Source organism: Electrophorus electricus, chromosome 17, assembly GCF_041902795.1.
Source record: "Electrophorus electricus isolate QZ-2024a chromosome 17, ASM4190279v1, whole genome shotgun sequence".
Taxonomy (NCBI): Eukaryota; Metazoa; Chordata; class Actinopteri; order Gymnotiformes; family Gymnotidae; genus Electrophorus; species Electrophorus electricus.
In genome coordinates, this window is record NC_137513.1 from 17,835,046 (window position 1) to 17,851,821 (window position 16,776).

The following is a 16,776-nucleotide window of genomic DNA, read 5'->3' on the forward strand; positions in this document are numbered from 1 at the left end:
AATGCAACTGTGGTTGAGAGGATTAAAAATAAATCAAAATTCTCGTGAGAGAATCGGGAATGATACATATTTTGATAAAATACTTTGGCTGAGAATTTGGAAATTTCTTCAGACATAGGCTTTGTAAAATTATACCACAAGCTTTATGCAGGATGACATATTTGAACATTAGGGGAGCCATGGCTTGAGGCTCTTATTTTGAAATTCGCTAAGTACGTTCAAAAGTTCAGTCGCTCGCGCGTCACTGTTATAAACAGAGGTGAAGTGGGCTAAGATATTTCAGTTGCTCCTACTTGCTGAATGTGTTAAGAGGTATTTTTCTGGAGAGCAAAGCAAAATCGAAGTGTCAGGTAGTTTGTTAGCTACATGTTGGTTTAATTTATTGTCTTTCTTTCTTTGATAATCAGCTTGATAGCTAACTAAATGCCTTGCTAGGAGTTGGACTTTTCTGGTCGATGGTCGGTCAGTTAACCTAAAATAATCTAGTAAACCCTGGCTAGGCTATCTTAGCCATTTCTAGCAAGCGCCACTGCTAGTTTAGTTACACAGCTGGCTTAGCTAAGTTAGTTGGGTGTAAAGACGTGCAAAATATAGCTACCGATAATGATATTTGGGCTGAAGTTTATTCAGCTAGTAAATGTCCTGGGAGTTTATAGGATGCTTGGTAGGGTCATGATAGGATCATGATAGCTAGGATGCTTGTTGCTTCTTCTTTTGCTTGTATTTTTGAAAGATAGTAAAATGGAAATAATTCCGCTAAACCGTGCAAAATGTGCTATTTTGTAACAGCCAAATACGCGTAGCATTGTAATGCTAGTAGGTAGCTAGTTGACGTTTTGTATGTTTGGCAGACAAGCGGAATGGAGGAGACGGAGGCCGTGTCGAATGCAATGAGTTCTGTTAGTCTGGACCCGAAGAGCAATAATATGGACACTTTCAGGTTCAGTTATCAGTTTTTTGTTATCCCCTCTTTCAATTTGAATAATATGCTCCGGTGTTGTAGCTAACTGCGCCTTGGTTGTGTGTCTGGGTGCTGTTCCGTCTTAAGAGCACAAGCGCTTTCCTGTTTGAATGGTGTTTTTTTTTTTTTTCTTCTTCTTCCTTAAAACACAGTACACCTTGTTGCTGAAGTGGTGGTGTAATAAAACAGTAGAGGATTAGACTCCGGCGATTAGGTTTCTCATTGCAGACCAGACAGAATGAATGGTTTCTGTTCACTGGAAAAAACCTAAAACGGTGGGAGGCTATAGATTGCATAACACATTTGATGCAATTCCTCATCCAAAATTTCACCTCTTGACCTTATGTGGTTAACCTAAGATTTCTGGACATTGAGAACCTACTGTACTCCTGTACAGTAGTAGGGATTGGAAGGTGGGATTTGTTTGATGAACTGTCTGTAATGGGACAGTGAAACCCTGCTGCATCTTAATACAAACCTTCCGCAAGGGGTACATGCTGCCTTGTCGCCCAGTGTTTCGTCCGCTGCATCAAGTTAATGCACCAAGATGTGACTGTGATATAAAGCATAGGTTGTTATTGTTTTGTTTTTCAAATCTGGTTCGCCTTTGACCCTAATTACTTTTCTAAGTTCCCAATGCAAATTCCAGCCCACAATACCCCATCCATGCATTTTCCTTAGTATTTCTCAGTGAGTGGGATGCTGTTGTTAGCTCCTGAGACACTGGAACTCGAGGACAAATTCCTTGAGTCAGATACACTTGAACATGCAACTTTCCCCCCCCCCCCCCAACATCATCCTACATGCACTCCTGGGCAAGAAGAAATGGGCCAAAATTGCATAGAATTAAGCCTTTTATGGCCTCCACAGCAAATAACTGAAACATTTTTAACCCCCTGATGTTATACTGAATTTTATGATCTGCTCTTGGTATACCTGAAATTCTAAGTTTCCAGCTCTTCTCCCAAGCAGTTCACTGCAGAAATGAGCAGTGATTAGCTAGTGGTGGCACAAATTTCATAAGTTCCTTTTTTTTGTTAATTTTCTGACCAGTGATTTGTTTTTAAGGCAGTTGTGTTCAATTTTGGGTGTGGTGCATTTTCTTGCCCAGGAGTGTATATTCTAGCTTTCTCTAGGACCGCAGTCTGGTTCAATTGTCATGTGGATGCAGAAAGAACGGCATTGCTGCCTTCAAGTTCAGCAGGTGTATTCAGAGCTCAGCTGCTTGTTGCATTTAATGTGACTGTGCAAAGAGGAAACTTAGCAATGCATTTTAGTACAAGGATGTGAATGTGCTCTTACAGGATTGCCAGTTTTAAGTCTTAAGACTGCCCTTGGATTAATCATGTTTCCTGAATTCTTTCCATTCAGTCCAGATTTCTTTATATCATTGGTTTCCCTTCAGGCTTTACATGGTCACATGGAATGTCGCTACAGCTGAGCCTCCTGATGATGTCAGCTCACTGCTACAGCTAAACTCTACCCAGAAGATGGATCTCTACGTCATTGGGTGGGTGAATCTGCCATATTCAGTGTGAGACGAAACCATCTGTGCTCGTTGAAATTTAGTGACTTTACCACATAACATTTGATTAACAGAACAACTGTGCGTCTGCGTTATATAAGTGCTATGAATTAATTTTTGCCCAATCAGTTTGTCAGCTATGTTTATTGTGTCTGACGTTGTATAAATATTCTTGACTTACCTGTTTATCTGGTTCCTACCAGTCTACAAGAGGTGAGGGCAGCGCCTCTGAAGTTTTTAGCAGACCTGGCCTTTGAGGACTCTTGGACTCGCCTGTTCATGAACACGCTGGCTCCACTGGGCTACATTAAAGTACTGCTTATTCTGGGCCTCTCTCTGGCTAATGTGCTGCTAGATAATCTGTCTTGGTTGCCTTGGTAGCGATTTGATTTGCTTCTTGGAAAAGTGATTGGTGGAATTAGATGCTTGTTAAACGCTGCTGTACTGGGCACTACTTGTGGATTGGTTTAATTGCGTCTAGCAGTTATTTTGTCTTTAGCAGGGATTTTGTGCTCTGAATATTTTGTCTTGTATACATGTTGTATTTGTGTTCTGAATATTTTGTGACATATACTGGGGACATTGTGGTTTGAATGGCAACATTTCAAAACTAAATTGAAAAGAAACTTAAGTAATATGTCCATGTTCTCGCTTTCTGGCTTCCTTGCTTAGGTGGCTTCCATACGAATGCAGGGCCTACTGCTTCTACTCTTTTCGAAGTTAGAGCACGTCCCCTTCATCAGAGACATTCGGGTCACGTACACTCGCACCGGGATCTGTGGCTACTGGGTAAGCCTGGGTAAATGTGTCTGACTGCCTGTGTGATGTTAGCAGGCGTGTGGGTGTGGGTGTACTCTGGGCCCCAATTTTAGTTAAAAAAAACAAAAACAAATCAAAACTACATGCCTTCTCTTGTTCTGGTCACTACGGCTTGGGTCAATCCATATCCATCTGTTACTCTCTTCCCCACAGGGTAATAAAGGAGGTGTGACCATCAGTCTGTCCTTCTATGGCTATATGATCTGTTTTCTCAACTGTCATCTGGCTGCCCACATGAAGTATGCCACTGAAAGAGTGGACGAGTTTGAGTACATCCTGGACTCACAGTCCTTCGATGGCAAAAATGCCTCATCTGTTCTAGACCATAAGTCAGTATGCAGTAATGCGTAGTACTGAGTTCAGTTGTTAAAAATAATGCTTGCTGTTTCTGTCACTTGCTCCTGCTCTGTGTCTTACTGTCTCTCCCTTTCTCTGTAATAATTTAAGGGTGGTCTTTTGCTTTGGAGATTTGAATTTTCGCATTGAGGACCATGGAATACACTTTGTTCGCAACTGTATTACCAGCCAAAACTTCCATTTACTTTGGTCCAAGGACCAGGTATATATACTAAGAAGAGCCTACATTAATATGGAGTTCTGTGGGGATTGTTTGGTGTTTTTATTCTGACCGTTGTTTCTTCAGTTGACTATGATGAAGAAGAAGGCATGTGTACTGCAGCAGTTTGACGAAGGGCCACTCAATTTTCCACCTACTTATAAGTTTGACTTGAACTCTGATAACTATGACTCAAGGTGGGTAGCTTTACATGTTTGATCCCCAACAAGTAAAACACACACATGCAGTATTCATAATATTTCCTAGAGCTGCTTTTAAGATTGTTCCTTCAGTCAAAGTTGGCATCTCTTGTTATCTGCCATAGCTATATCACCTTTCATTTACTCATCTACTTTGTTCTCTCTCACCCTTCCAGGGTTCAGAAGGCTTGGTTTGAGCTTAAGTAAGGATTAAACTCCCCCATATTCCCATCCACATTCTCCTGTATGCTTCCCTGGTGCTCTTTTCTACCGTTTCCATTCCCTCTCTCTGATAGAAATCATACACTATGCTTTCTGGCTATAGCTTAAGCTCTTCTCTCACCACTAGCACTATTCTCGTAACACAGGCCAACGCCATCTCACATTTAGCACTCTTCTCCCGTAACACTGCCACACTAGCAGTCCCATTGTATGTGAAGTGCTTAATCTGTTTCCCATCCAATTGTAGGTAGTGTTAACTCCTTTTTTCCATGTGAATGCTTTTCGGAAATAATGCCTGCCTTCTATGTGGTTAAATAGCACATGTATTTTTTAAGGACATGCTTTAGGCCCACCTAGTCAGGAAGTATAGGTGGGTTAGAGGCTGAGTTTGAAATGGCTACTGTTGAACTTCTAGCACACAAAGGCATGGCTGCCCTGCTGCCCATCTGTTACTTATTTTGGTTTGTACATAATTAACCCTCCAGACACTACACGTGGCAGTGGTGTCATCTCCTGTTTAGTCATCTCTGTGTGTGCATTTGAAATGGAAAGACTTCAATCCACACAGCTCATTTCTTTATAGTTGCAACAATAATGATACACTCCGCTGCATGATTGGCCAACTGCCTGTGCTATCATGAAGCTAAAAATGAGATGACTCATATTGCTTGAAGGCTGAGAATCCAAAGGATGAACAATAAGGTAGAGATTAGGGGTCAGTTTCTCCAAAGCGTTGTAGCGCAATATTTAATCTAACAATAGGTCAACTATAATGACTAAATCTCTTTAATAGTTTATATTTATACTGTGATTGCCAGATTACAATTATACATTCAGGAAGATCAACAGGCATTTAACCTGCTGTGCAGAATCGTTCACGCTCTCCTCTCAAACTCTTGCTTGTGATTGGTCAGCGGCAAAAAACGGAAGCCTGCGTGGTGCGATCGGATTCTATGGCGAGTAAAGGCCAAGCCACCTGCGCCGGAGGAAGAGGATGAGGTTGGTGGTGATGATGATGATGATGATGTAGGCAAACAGAAGACGTCAGAAGACATCACAGAGGAGTATCCTATGACGGTGGCTCTGGACGTCTACACCAGTAACATGGAGTATGGCGTCAGCGACCACAAACCTGTCATTGGTGTCTTCTCCCTGGAGGTGATCCTGAAATGGAGCCGCAGTCCACATAGGTCTCAGTAGTCTTCTCACATCCAGCTTTATGTGTGGTAATGTGCATGATGCTACTTCTATGATCCTGTCTTTAGCTGAGGAAGCTGTACAACTCCCCACTGGTGTGTGTGTCTGCTGAGGGTGACTGGAGTGCAGACCAAGATGCCGTGGTGACGTACAGCTTGCTGCAGCCGTTTCCGTCCAGCACCTGGGACTGGGTTGGCCTCTATAAGGTCGGGCTCTAATGCTGGCACTCTCTGGCCACAGTACAATAGAGGGAGTCAATACTTGTTCCTTCTTGTATTGAGAAGTGATCGAAGATCTCTTGCACAGGTGGGGTTCAAAAGCATTTCTGACTACATCACCTACACCTGGGTGAAGGATAACCTACTGGCTTTCAATGATGAACTCATAAAGGTAACAGGGCACCTGCTGCCAGTCTTCTGTTGGGGTTATGTGGAGAACTTTAGGTCGTAGCCTTTTCTCTTCTTTGCTCACAGGTTTATGTGAGCAAGGAGGAAATCCCAGTTGGAGGAGGAGAATGTGTTCTCTGTTACTACTGCAGTAACCTGCAATGTATTTTGGGCATTAGTGAACCTTTTAAAGTAAGTAGGCATGCACCACACTCAGCCCTCACCTCCTATATCAAGAATGCATTTTCTGTGCATACAATTTGGAGCACATACCTTTTGTTCTCAAACTCCATTTCATATGGGTATCTGCCATGTTTGTTGCAGGTACATGAGTCCAGAGCAGTGGCTGAAGGCAGCTTATTGTCAGAGAATACAGACTGAAGTCGACAGTAGGACCATGCTGCCTTCATTTTGCCAACAGTGCACTTTGAGACTGCTATGTGTTAAACAGTCTTTTTTATACTCTTACTTAAAATGTATGAAAATTCAAGCAAGTGCAATTTCATCAGAATACTGTGTAGTGTTTCTCTTTATTTTCTTATTATTCCATTACAGATCTTATCATTTTAAACTTTAAAATTCCAGTTTTCAAAGGCCTGTAAGAAGAGTTGTTTTAAAAAATGAAGCTTTTCTTGACTGAATGTGTATTGCATTGCTGTGTTGGAGCCTTCCTGTCACTGTAATATGAGGGCCTTCTAAATGTGCATTTTATTTTACTTTTACAGATTTCATGTTTTCTTCTCCTCAGATCCGTTAATATGTATTCATATTCTCCTCTCTGTGCCATCAGTGTTACTGTTATGTTGCCACTCAGTTTTATGTAAATCAGAACTTTGTGGAACGTGCTGTAGGGTCACTTTGCACTGATTCTTTGACGTGTAGTTTGTATGATTTTACAAGTATGTTAACCAGCAGCGATGCTGCATTCATCTGTTAGAGTATTGTCACGCCAAATTTGTACGTTATGAGTTATGAATTTAATGTTGTGTATGTATACTTATTTCTTAATATATGGCACACAGATTTATTGATAGTTCACTGTATTTATGATTTGTGGTATATAAATGATGTAAATTGTCACATTCCCATGAATACATCAATATATATTTTATAAATAAGCGAAATATTGAAATAAATTTAATTCGACTAAAGCTGTCTTTGGTAAAGCCTACTTTCCGATATTACACTATATTGTCTATTTAATATGTAATAGACACGTGTTTCGCTTTTTTCTTCTGAGGGTTTGTGTGTGCATGTTGCTATAGCAACCGTTTGATAAGGTTGCTGGCGACAGTAGCCATCTAGGACTTTCTGTGCAGAGGGCTGCCTTTAGCAAGCCTTGCACACAATACACGTACTCCTGACAGGTAGGCTCACGTACCTTGCTCTTGATAACCTACTGTCCCTGTTCTGGATAATGTTTTGTGTTTGTATGGTCCATCCAAGTACCCTAAAGTTAACGTTAGCTAACCTAGATAGCCTAACCTAGGTAGGTTATCTAATTTAATGTAATATTAAATTAGGTCTAAGGTTAACCATACTGAAATGTAGCTAATGTTAATGTTCTTACCAGTTTGATTACTGACCCAGCTCGATAGCAAACATAAGCATTAACGTTTAGTGCTAGCGGGACAGGATTTGATTAACAACGTTACTGTACAGCATTAAAGAAAGACCTTGGCTGCGTGGTTACTAGTTAGCTAGGTTAAAGTTATAACCTAAATAACATTAATGCTGAAATTGTTCAGTATTAATCAGGCTAACTTAATGGTAGGCCAAATTAGCCTAGCTAGATAAGTAATTTATCGTTGTCATCTTTATCTACAGAGTTTAAACAATGTTTAAACAATGCAAAATTTATATTTATTTTTTCATTAATTAACTTCTTACTGAACTTTGTAAAGTGGCACCTACACATATTTTAAATCTATCTCTAACTGCCATCTGATCTTACCTCTTTTGTCACAGTACAATGTCTCGAGTGATACAGCCACCTCCTAAATTTCTACCTTCTGAGTGGAAGTATGCAAACCAGGTGCGCTTAAGGAGCGCAGAGGCAGAGCGGGCGCGCTCGGAGCAGCTTACTGCAGAGTGTAAAAGACTAATAGAGGAGAGTGAAAAGTCTGCGAATCGCATGCAGCAGGATGCCAACAAGAGGCTAGGTAACTGCACCATGAATGATCAAAGCCGTCAGAGAACATTTTAATAGGACTCCATCTCATGTTGAGATACAGTTGACATTTGTGTCTATTCTCTTAGTTTCTGTGAACCTTTCCCTCAGAGCAGAGAGTTAAAGACATTAAGTTCTGGAAGCAGGAGCTAGAGCTGAAACTACAGGAAATGCTGCAAGAGATTGAGGTGCTCATCACTTATAAGATCCGGGTGGAGAGAGCCTCGGAGAGTTTCTCCGAGCCTCTCAAAGCCACTGTGGAGTGCCTGAATGAGAGGTGAGAGAGAGAGAGAGACACCTGCTTGTCATAGTGAAGCGACATCTTAAAACCGATCTTCACACAGCAGGTTACAAAGCTCACAGGCCTGCTCGTCATCTCATGCCCAATTTTGAATGCGTGGTGCGTGGACTTTGTGCTCAGACAGGGGAGAGTGGCCATAGACCTGGTGAGTGATGAGGTAGAGAGAGAGCTTCTGAAGGAGAAGGAGGTGATCGAGGGAGTGGTGGCCCTCCTGCAGCGAACGCTGGAGCAGATCGTCGAGCAGATAAGGTGAGGGCCGGCGAATCAGTGCGTATGTGGCCACAACAGAGAGGAGGGTCTTCTTTCATTCATCCTCCATGTAATGCCACAATCACTGTATACTTGTTGAAACTTGTGTATTTTGCCATTGTACAATGAGAGGTATTTTTCTATTTGTCTTTTTCTCTGTACTGATGGTAATTTCCATTTAATGTCAGTTTTGTTTTTAGGTTTTTTTTGTTTGTTTATTTTTCATTGTATGAATATGCATTTTTTCAGATTCACTATTTCCATCTGGTTCCTCTATTTCAGGCTAAATCGCTCAGCCAAATACTACTTGGAGAAAGATCTGCAAGATAAATTTAAGGCAGAACGCATCGATGATTTCTGCTCTATGCTCACCAGCACTTTGGCGAGAGTTGAAGAGCAGATTGGGCCGGCAGAGTTCACTGCGGGAGGGTAAAGACAGACAGATGGGGAATTGGAAATTGCTAAGAGACCTGTTGCTTCAGGCTCAGTTTAGCAGCATCAATACTTTAGGAGCAAACCTATGCTTCATAAAATAAGCAACGTCAGCTTCCAGCAGATTTCAGTGTGATCGTGTCCTTTGAGTCCACCGTGCGGCACTTCTGACGTAATGTTTATTGTCCCCAGCCCCGGAGTGATGGTGATGCTGAAGGAGTGGGTGACCTTCACCGACATGAACATCGGCAAGGCGGAGAAGGAAAGGAGCAACTCACTGTCCCTGCGGGCCCTGGTCAACAGCTTGTTGGAGCAGACAGCTGCGGACGTGCTGCGGCAACACCAGGCCACCGACGCCGCCCTGGAGCGCCGCGTGCACGAGAGCCGCACGGCCAAAGGCCAGCTGGAAGACCAGCTGAACAAGGTGCCCCGCAAGACCTGCATGCTGTGCCTTTCTCAACCTTTGGAAGCTTGTTTTTCTTCTCTGTTCACTTATTTATATTTGCTTCCTTATTATTTCAATTCTTCTGACTTTTTCAGCTGCTGCTGGAGATCGCGAGCCAGGAGCAGAACCTTTCGGCTCTTAGGGTGGCCATCACGGATAAGGAGGCTCCTCTGAAAGTGGCCCAGGCACGGCTGCACGCCCGCTACCAGCGGCCCGGTGTCGAGCTCTGCAGCGACCCCGTGCACACCCGCCTACTCTCTGAGGTGCAGCAGCTCACGGACAACATTGCGAGGTGAGGAGGAAGCAGCCAAGCACACAGCTCTGTCGTGGTGGTGCTGTTGTGCGGTGGTATTGCAGTGCTGGTGCAGTCTTTCTGAACTGAGTATCGGTAAAGCCTCCTGATCTTCCCACATTTCTGTATTCTCCTGTTTGCCAGCCTCAGTGCACTAAGCAGAGAGCAGCTAAGCTTTCTTGCCTGTCCGATGAGAGCACAGCCATTTGTGATGTCATGGACACCGGGCCACAAATGATTATAGCATCAGTATATAAGGAATAGGCTGCAACCTTTTAATCCAGTTTCACCATTCTGCAGACCTAGTTCAAAGTCTCAACAGCTCATCATAGTTGACTACTGATATTATACATGCTGTTGTCAAGTATTTGTGTTAATCACCTCTTGTTAATTAAAACACTAACACGAACATACTTTTCCCCTGAATGTGTGGCAGGTTGAAAGAGGGCCTAACCCAGGCGGAGATGGAGCTCAAAGCCCTGATCCGAAACCAGCTGCTCCTGGAGGAGGAGATCCAGGTCAAATCACGCTCCCTCTACATAGATGAAGTGATCTGCTCCCAGCTCCGTCAACCCATCACAATTCACAGCTTTTAAACAGGGCACAAGGGAGCTGGAGGCTTAGGAGACAGTTAGCATTGCTGTGTCGTAAATAGTGTTTTGAAGCAAAAAAAAAAAAAAATCCTTTCTGCAGATTTTTAACCTAATTGATCTAGAAATACACCATCCATCAATGACAATTTTTGTTTCCTTGGTTATTTTATTATAATAATGCAATGTCTGTAAAAGTGAATTTTATTGTGGGGTGCAAATGTTGCCAGAGAGGTGAAAGCAGCAGTTATTCTGTTTACACTGCTACACTGGAATGATGGGTAAATATGATCATCACATGTACAGTACATCATGGTGTTCTCTGACTCTTGGAGAGTATGCCACTCAGACATCAGAACATAGGATAAGTACTGGCAAAGTAGTTGAGCTCTGAGTCAATGAGTTGTCTGAAGCGAGAGAAGAGCTTCTCCAACATCTCATCCTCCTCGCGGGTCTCATGTTTGTTGGTGTACAGTCGCACCTGTAGCATAGCAACACTTATTTTCAAGTCTCTTCTCAAACAGACAAAGATCATGTAACTGGCTTCGTGATCTTGCTTTATGTGCGTGTCTGTATATAACCAGTATTCAAACTCAGATTAATTAACTAATTTACAATATACATAAATTACCCTTTTAAATTAGTGTGTAATCTAAGACTAGCCCAAATGTCTACATAGCCCTAAAATATGGCTCATCAAATATGTATTTCTGCCATAAAATCAAAATCATTAAATGACTTAATTGAGACATTTTTTAACAATTGAAATTCCCTGTGTTCTTTGAAAAACTTGAGTACAAAAAAAAGAAAAAAAAGGTTTTGCGTTGTCTATTCTATAGACATTTTCACCGCTCTAAAGCAAAACTAATTATCTGGGTGTTGACCACTGATTTCATTGGCCATCTGGGGAAACGTTCCAACCTTTACAGCGTATGGAAATCATGCAGAGATGGAGCGTTTATTCAAGTGTGGCAGGATGTTTGCTCAAAGCGATGTTGCATCAAGGAGTAAATCCAAGCAACTTGTAGAATTGCATGTTCAACATAACAGTGGGTAAAATGCCACAATGATGGACACTTGACAGTTCACAATTGCTCTCCTGTTGGTTTATGTATAGGAGGACAGGCGAAGAAAATGTGGTTGTCTTTTTCTAATATAAAGGCTACACAATGCAAAAGGAGTCAACATAAACATAGGCTTACTTTTATGGTCTTGAGAATGCATTGCTTCTTTAGGCGTTTCTGCAGAAGTCTATCCAAGAAACTGATGTCCAGAAAGGCCCAAACCTTCAGGTATGTGAGCTTGGTGCACACGGTGACGACCTCCATCAGTTCCTCATCCACAGGTTCATGATGGTTATTGATGTCCAGAATCAGTTTCTGTATGTGGTGAAGAAGGACATGCTGTGCATTCTCATTTCACCAGTTCTTACTGAGTCATTGTGTTCTTGTTGAAAGAACTGGGACAACAAAAGGAAGAGCCTCCCTTATTTAATAACCTGTTAAGCCTCTCGGTTACTTTTGGTTATTAATCTTGAGGTATATAACAATTACAAAGTGAGGAATTTAGACCTGCTGGCATGTGCTGGGGGTTAAATAGAGATAGCTAAATTTTTGCATCTATAAGAACTATTTGTCGGATGGTTCCTCCTTTCCACTCACCTGTAGACACATTCTGTACATGGGGATCAGGCTGGCAAGTGCTGGCTTGGCAGTCCAGTTGAACTCGTTGAAATAGGAGCTGGTAAGGCTGAGAGAATGTAGGGGGACCTCACGGAGTAAGATGCGTGCAAGCCACTCGATGGCAAGGATCTGCTCCACAGACATGTGAACCTTCAGAGCAGGGCACCTCCGAGCCAGAAGGGCCCAGGCATCTCCCCTGATTGTCTGGAAGTGGGGCTCAAGTACGTGGCAGTGCACAGTGAAGGAGCGTAGCGAGCCAGCCCCGTTCTGACCAACACAACAGGAGGCGAGGGCTTTTAGCAGGTCGTCTGACATGCAGCTGTAGTTCAGCGTGAGGTTGCACAAGCCTTGAAACCTGTGCACGACACTGGCGAAGTTGGGTCTGTTGTAGACGGGGAAGGGTTGGGCAAAGAAGTCCTGCAGGTCCAGGGTGGCCAGGCCCGGGCGATGGCTCAGGTGCACGTGCTGCTGGGCGGCCGCCACGGCCTCCAGCACGTGCATGCCCTGGTCGAGGTTGAAGCGTGCCCCACTCAGGCTAAGGTAGCTGAGGTGCGAGCCTTGGCGAAGCAGGTAGAAGGTCATGCTGCGGACCAGGGCGTTTCGGATGCTGCGGCACCAGGCTGAGTGGTCCAGCTCCATGCGGTGGATCGTTAGGGAGCGCAAGCGGCTGCCAGCTTGGCGCAGGGCCGCGAGAAGGGAGCGCAGATTCAGCTGGAAGCGTCGGGCCACCACGGTGTTGATGGGGTGAATGAAGAGCACCTCCAGGGTCTCCAGGTAGCTGCCGTAGGATTTCACATAGCTGATAGCCTTCTCCAGCTCTGAGCGGCGGCTCTGGAAGATGCATCCGGACACGAGAAAGGAGCGGTGCCGCCATAGCGACGGGGAGTGGATGACGTGGTGCCATTGGTTGCACACCAGAGCTGCCTGGGCTCGGTCGTGGTCGTGGAGCCACCAGAAAACCCGTTGCAAACACACGTCTGGGAGGAAAGCCCACAGGGACTGATGCTCGTATGCTTCCCCACCTTCAACCATGTTCACTTCCTCCTCCTTGTGGACTTTAGCCACATTTTGCTCTTCCTCTGCTTTTGGCCTCTGAGCATACTCCATTTAGAAAAGTGTTGTTGGGAGGTAAGATCTTCAAAAGTTTAGATTCTGTCTATATTCAAATATCTTATTACTTTTAAGTGAACTCTATTGTATTTTGTGACTTATTAAAACCTGATATAATTTAGTATTTCTTCCTATTTTTGCCTATATTGTGGTATTATAGCTATGTGTAATGTCCAGGAAGCCATCACCAGATACTCTCACAAATACCAGAAAAAGGTGCTTACACTACAGATTATTATACAGTCTTGATGACATCATCTTGACACTTATGATATCATAGTAGAACTGAACAGAGTGGTCATTCTGTGAATTAAGGACATAATGCACACACACTTGTAATTAATTCCCTTTCTCTAATTTAATGCTGAAATTTAAAATAAAGTGATTCCACAGAATCAGAGAACCAAAGTACATACCAAATTGTATATATAGACACATAGTTTAGTATGCATTTTAAACAATATTGAAATAAATTCAAGATAAACCAATCTGTTATTGTAGCATATGAAGCTCAACTGAAAAAAAAAAATTATTTCAATCTCGATGTTTGACAGTTAAAATAATATAATGTTATCATTATTACTACAAATGTACAATACACTGTAACTATTTAATTCACCACAACAACTCATAACTCCACTATTGTTATTTTGGGGGCTGGGTGAGGAGGGTTACAGAACACTTGCGTTTGTCCTGGCATCCATGCTGTAAAGAATCAATTATACAGTAAAATATGAGAACGGGTTAGACCATATCTAGTGATTATTACTCAAAACAATGTATGATCCAGGCACTTACTTGGTCAGCCCTACTTTTGAGGCTTCATCAGTTTCAGACTTTCAAAAATCTTGCACTTGCTCTTAAATGAAGATGAAAAGAAAACTGTCAGCAATGACGTACGAAAGACATGCAGTGATGGAAAAATATTTTAATTGCTCAGTTGAGCAACTGACTTCTCTGACTCTGAAAAATGTGCTATGTAGGTGCAATGCCATACATTACATACTGTGTACCTCATGCCATTGAAGTGTTCTTAGCGGAAGTGCCAGATGACACTGTGAACAGGTACTGATCTGATCAATATCTGCCCAGCCAGTAGCCACATTCTTCTTTGTCTTTTCCAGAACTGAGAATGAAAGATTCAAGTCTGAAGGACTACGTTGGTCAGACTTGGGGTCTCTGCTCGGGTTAGTGTGCAGATCACTTAGATCACGTGATAAAACAGCAAGCTGTATTGTGAAAAAAAATGGGAATAGTTTAAACGTTTTATATTGTACAGATATACGTTTTAGTAAACATACATTCAGAGCCACACCTTAGAGTCCTCCAAATAACTGGCTTGAAGAGGCTTCTTGTACTCATAAATTAATTCCTCTTCTGAAAAAGAGAAACACCATCAGAATGTGCAACAAAGTGTGTGCAACTAAATGCACACTTATTTAGAAACACCTTGTGAGATTCTGTAGCCCTGACATCCACAATTTGAGATGGCCCTTTGTTTGGTGTCAGTTTCTGACTACAGGACCATCGCTGGTGAGACAGCTTTGGAGAGGCAGTCCATGCTCAAGGCACTGCCCCATGAAAACAACCCAGCAACACTACAGCTGAGGCTGACACACTCGGACCAGCTTCACACCCACAGCTATATCATTATCATGTCATCTGCTGTGTTGAGAATTGTTCACCAGGGACCTGTGGTCAGAAATTGAGCAGTAATTAACACAGCAGAGGGTGGCATAGCAACAGGTTGGCTACAGTCTGTGATTGTTCAATGCACCTAATAAAGTGAACAGTGTGTGTATGGGTCTGTCAGCTACATATCCTAGACATACCCAGTCTAATTAATGTATCATTGCAAGTAACAATGCACCAAGTCATTAGCTAAGACTGCTAGGACTGCTTGACTGTGACTAGGACCTCAGATTGACTCTTAGCAGCTGCACACTACAACTGAGCGATTTGGTCTCAAAGTGGCACTGAACACTTACATTAACCCTGACAGGGCTAGGCCCACACACACACAATACAAATGAAGACAGAAAGGGCAGAAGAGACTGACTCTTAGAGTAGTGTTTCTCGGCGAGTGCAGAGGAGCAGATCTGGGCATGATGGAGCTGGTCTTTCAGCATGACATATTGGTTACAGTCTGGGCAGAGCTCTGTGCGACTGCCGCATGCCACCGTGTGTTCTTTCATACTGTTGACCGGAAGGTCCAGCTCACAGAACTCACAGCTCCTAAGCCTTTCTGGGCATTCATTTGTCTGTGAGGGGTGGGGGTGTTGTGGAGGGATGACATAGGCGGAAAGCCATAAACATCTTACTTGTTTATTTATTTATTTCCTGTTTTTATTGCGAACGAGATGAAACCCTCACCTCATGGTCTCCTAGTTTCTGTTGTTCCATATTCATATTACACTTCTTACATTTCACCTGTAACAGATGAAAACAGGAATTTAAAAACTAAAGCTACATTTTATATACAATCTTTATTAATTTCATTATTAATTCGATAAATCTATAAAACAACAATCAGTTTATTAAGTTTTGTCATGTGACCAGAGTGTGTTGTTCCACTCGATGGTCGTCTAGCTGGTCCTTAGCTACTGACTCATCACAGTCAGGGCACACACAGAGGAACCGCTGGCAGTGAGCTTCGTGCATGGCCAGATTCGCCTTAGCAACTTCTTTAGTGCTGTCCGGTGATATCAAGAGAACACAGACCGGATTAAAACCGTGACACCCCGCAATCAAGATGACACAGGCGATACTTAAAGTACAATTACTCCCTTCATATTTAGCTTAACTAGTAAAATGCGGCAGAAGGGCTGCCTGCATTATATTAAGTAGTTACTTAATATAATTCTAAAAATGTTACAAATAAGGCCGCATCGCCAGTGTATGCTACGGCAGACACTATGCTACGTAAGATTCGCACCGGTACTTTAATTTTCACATTAGTTTTGTTAGCCCGCTGTTCTTGTCGCGTACATGTTTGTTCGAGATGGATGTTAAAGAATTCGTCAATTCACAGTGCATCTATGCAAGGAACCGTATCGGACAATCACAATATAGCCTAGGCTAACCCAACACATAATCTAATAACTACAGTATTTAAAGGAGACCCGCTCACTTTGATACGAGTAGCTTTAATTCACATGCATAAGTGATCCTGCTAAACCTCACAGTTATATTTTAAGATTTAGTTTTCAACTCACCAGTGTTTACACTGCTCCAGGTCGACTGTAGCAGCCATGAAACTTACGAGAAGGAGAGTAGAGCTATTATATCGTTCTATGAGGTTATGGTTTCACTTGTGAAGAAGTGAAACAGAAAGTCGCAATATGTTACTAAAGTGCATCATCATATGATGCATGGGTCTTCATATTTAACACGTACCTTGTGCATACACTCATCGTCCTCTTTTTCAGGTCAATATTATGCCCTTGGGTGCAGCATGAATGTTTTTCAGTTTCACGTGATTTGATATTGTGTGGATTACGGACCATTCTATGCAAAGCAACTGCGTTTCTGGACGTTCACGAGTTAAAATCACTGCTTGGTTGAGAGGGGTCTGCTACTTCAAACATATCAAACCAAAAACAGTCCTTTGGTTAGAAACCGACTATTGCATGCCGGCAG

The 16,776-nt window shown here is 42.7% G+C and overlaps 4 protein-coding genes across 8 annotated transcripts; 2 read left to right on the forward strand and 2 right to left on the reverse strand.

Moving 5' to 3' along the window:
- The first annotated feature begins 239 nt into the window (after nt 1-239).
- inpp5ka (inositol polyphosphate-5-phosphatase Ka) lies at nt 240-7,017 on the forward strand. Of its 4 annotated transcripts, none has more exons than XM_081700094.1 (14): nt 240-312; nt 852-940; nt 2,367-2,471; nt 2,690-2,798; nt 3,159-3,275; nt 3,459-3,634; nt 3,753-3,864; nt 3,949-4,058; nt 4,238-4,264; nt 5,198-5,441; nt 5,549-5,686; nt 5,787-5,870; nt 5,954-6,058; nt 6,191-7,017. In XM_081700094.1, the coding sequence occupies exons 2-14, from the start codon at nt 861-863 to the stop codon at nt 6,245-6,247; spliced, it is 1,464 nt and encodes a 487-aa protein (XP_081556220.1). In that variant the 5' UTR covers nt 240-312; nt 852-860; the 3' UTR covers nt 6,248-7,017. The 4 variants fall into 4 exon arrangements, with proteins under 4 accessions (XP_081556220.1, XP_081556221.1, XP_026880296.2 ...); XM_027024495.3 differs by having other exon boundaries at nt 242-350; XM_027024496.3 differs by having other exon boundaries at nt 282-368.
- Nucleotides 7,018-7,134: 117 nt separating this feature from the next.
- Nucleotides 7,135-10,480, forward strand: tekt1 (tektin 1). 2 transcript variants are annotated; one of them, XM_027024499.3, is made up of 8 exons: nt 7,135-7,233; nt 7,835-8,028; nt 8,148-8,313; nt 8,458-8,586; nt 8,869-9,015; nt 9,211-9,442; nt 9,559-9,755; nt 10,192-10,480. In XM_027024499.3, the coding sequence occupies exons 2-8, from the start codon at nt 7,839-7,841 to the stop codon at nt 10,349-10,351; spliced, it is 1,221 nt and encodes a 406-aa protein (XP_026880300.2). In that variant the 5' UTR covers nt 7,135-7,233; nt 7,835-7,838; the 3' UTR covers nt 10,352-10,480. The 2 variants fall into 2 exon arrangements, with proteins under 2 accessions (XP_026880300.2, XP_081556222.1); XM_081700096.1 differs by lacking the exon at nt 8,869-9,015.
- A 152-nt stretch (nt 10,481-10,632) lies between these two features.
- On the reverse strand, nt 10,633-13,331 carry LOC113586409 (F-box only protein 39). The gene is made up of 3 exons (XM_027024498.3): nt 12,007-13,331; nt 11,548-11,724; nt 10,633-10,826 (listed from the first exon to the last, which is right to left on the reverse strand). Exons 1-3 carry the CDS (start codon nt 13,132-13,134, stop codon nt 10,698-10,700), a joined length of 1,434 nt encoding a protein of 477 aa, XP_026880299.2. The 5' UTR covers nt 13,135-13,331; the 3' UTR covers nt 10,633-10,697.
- A 145-nt stretch (nt 13,332-13,476) lies between these two features.
- Nucleotides 13,477-16,510, reverse strand: xaf1 (XIAP associated factor 1). The gene is made up of 8 exons (XM_027024500.3): nt 16,353-16,510; nt 15,694-15,829; nt 15,511-15,567; nt 15,197-15,398; nt 14,453-14,514; nt 14,151-14,366; nt 13,936-13,996; nt 13,477-13,842 (listed from the first exon to the last, which is right to left on the reverse strand). Exons 1-7 carry the CDS (start codon nt 16,388-16,390, stop codon nt 13,946-13,948), a joined length of 762 nt encoding a protein of 253 aa, XP_026880301.1. The 5' UTR covers nt 16,391-16,510; the 3' UTR covers nt 13,477-13,842; nt 13,936-13,945.
- Nucleotides 16,511-16,776: the final 266 nt, after the last annotated feature.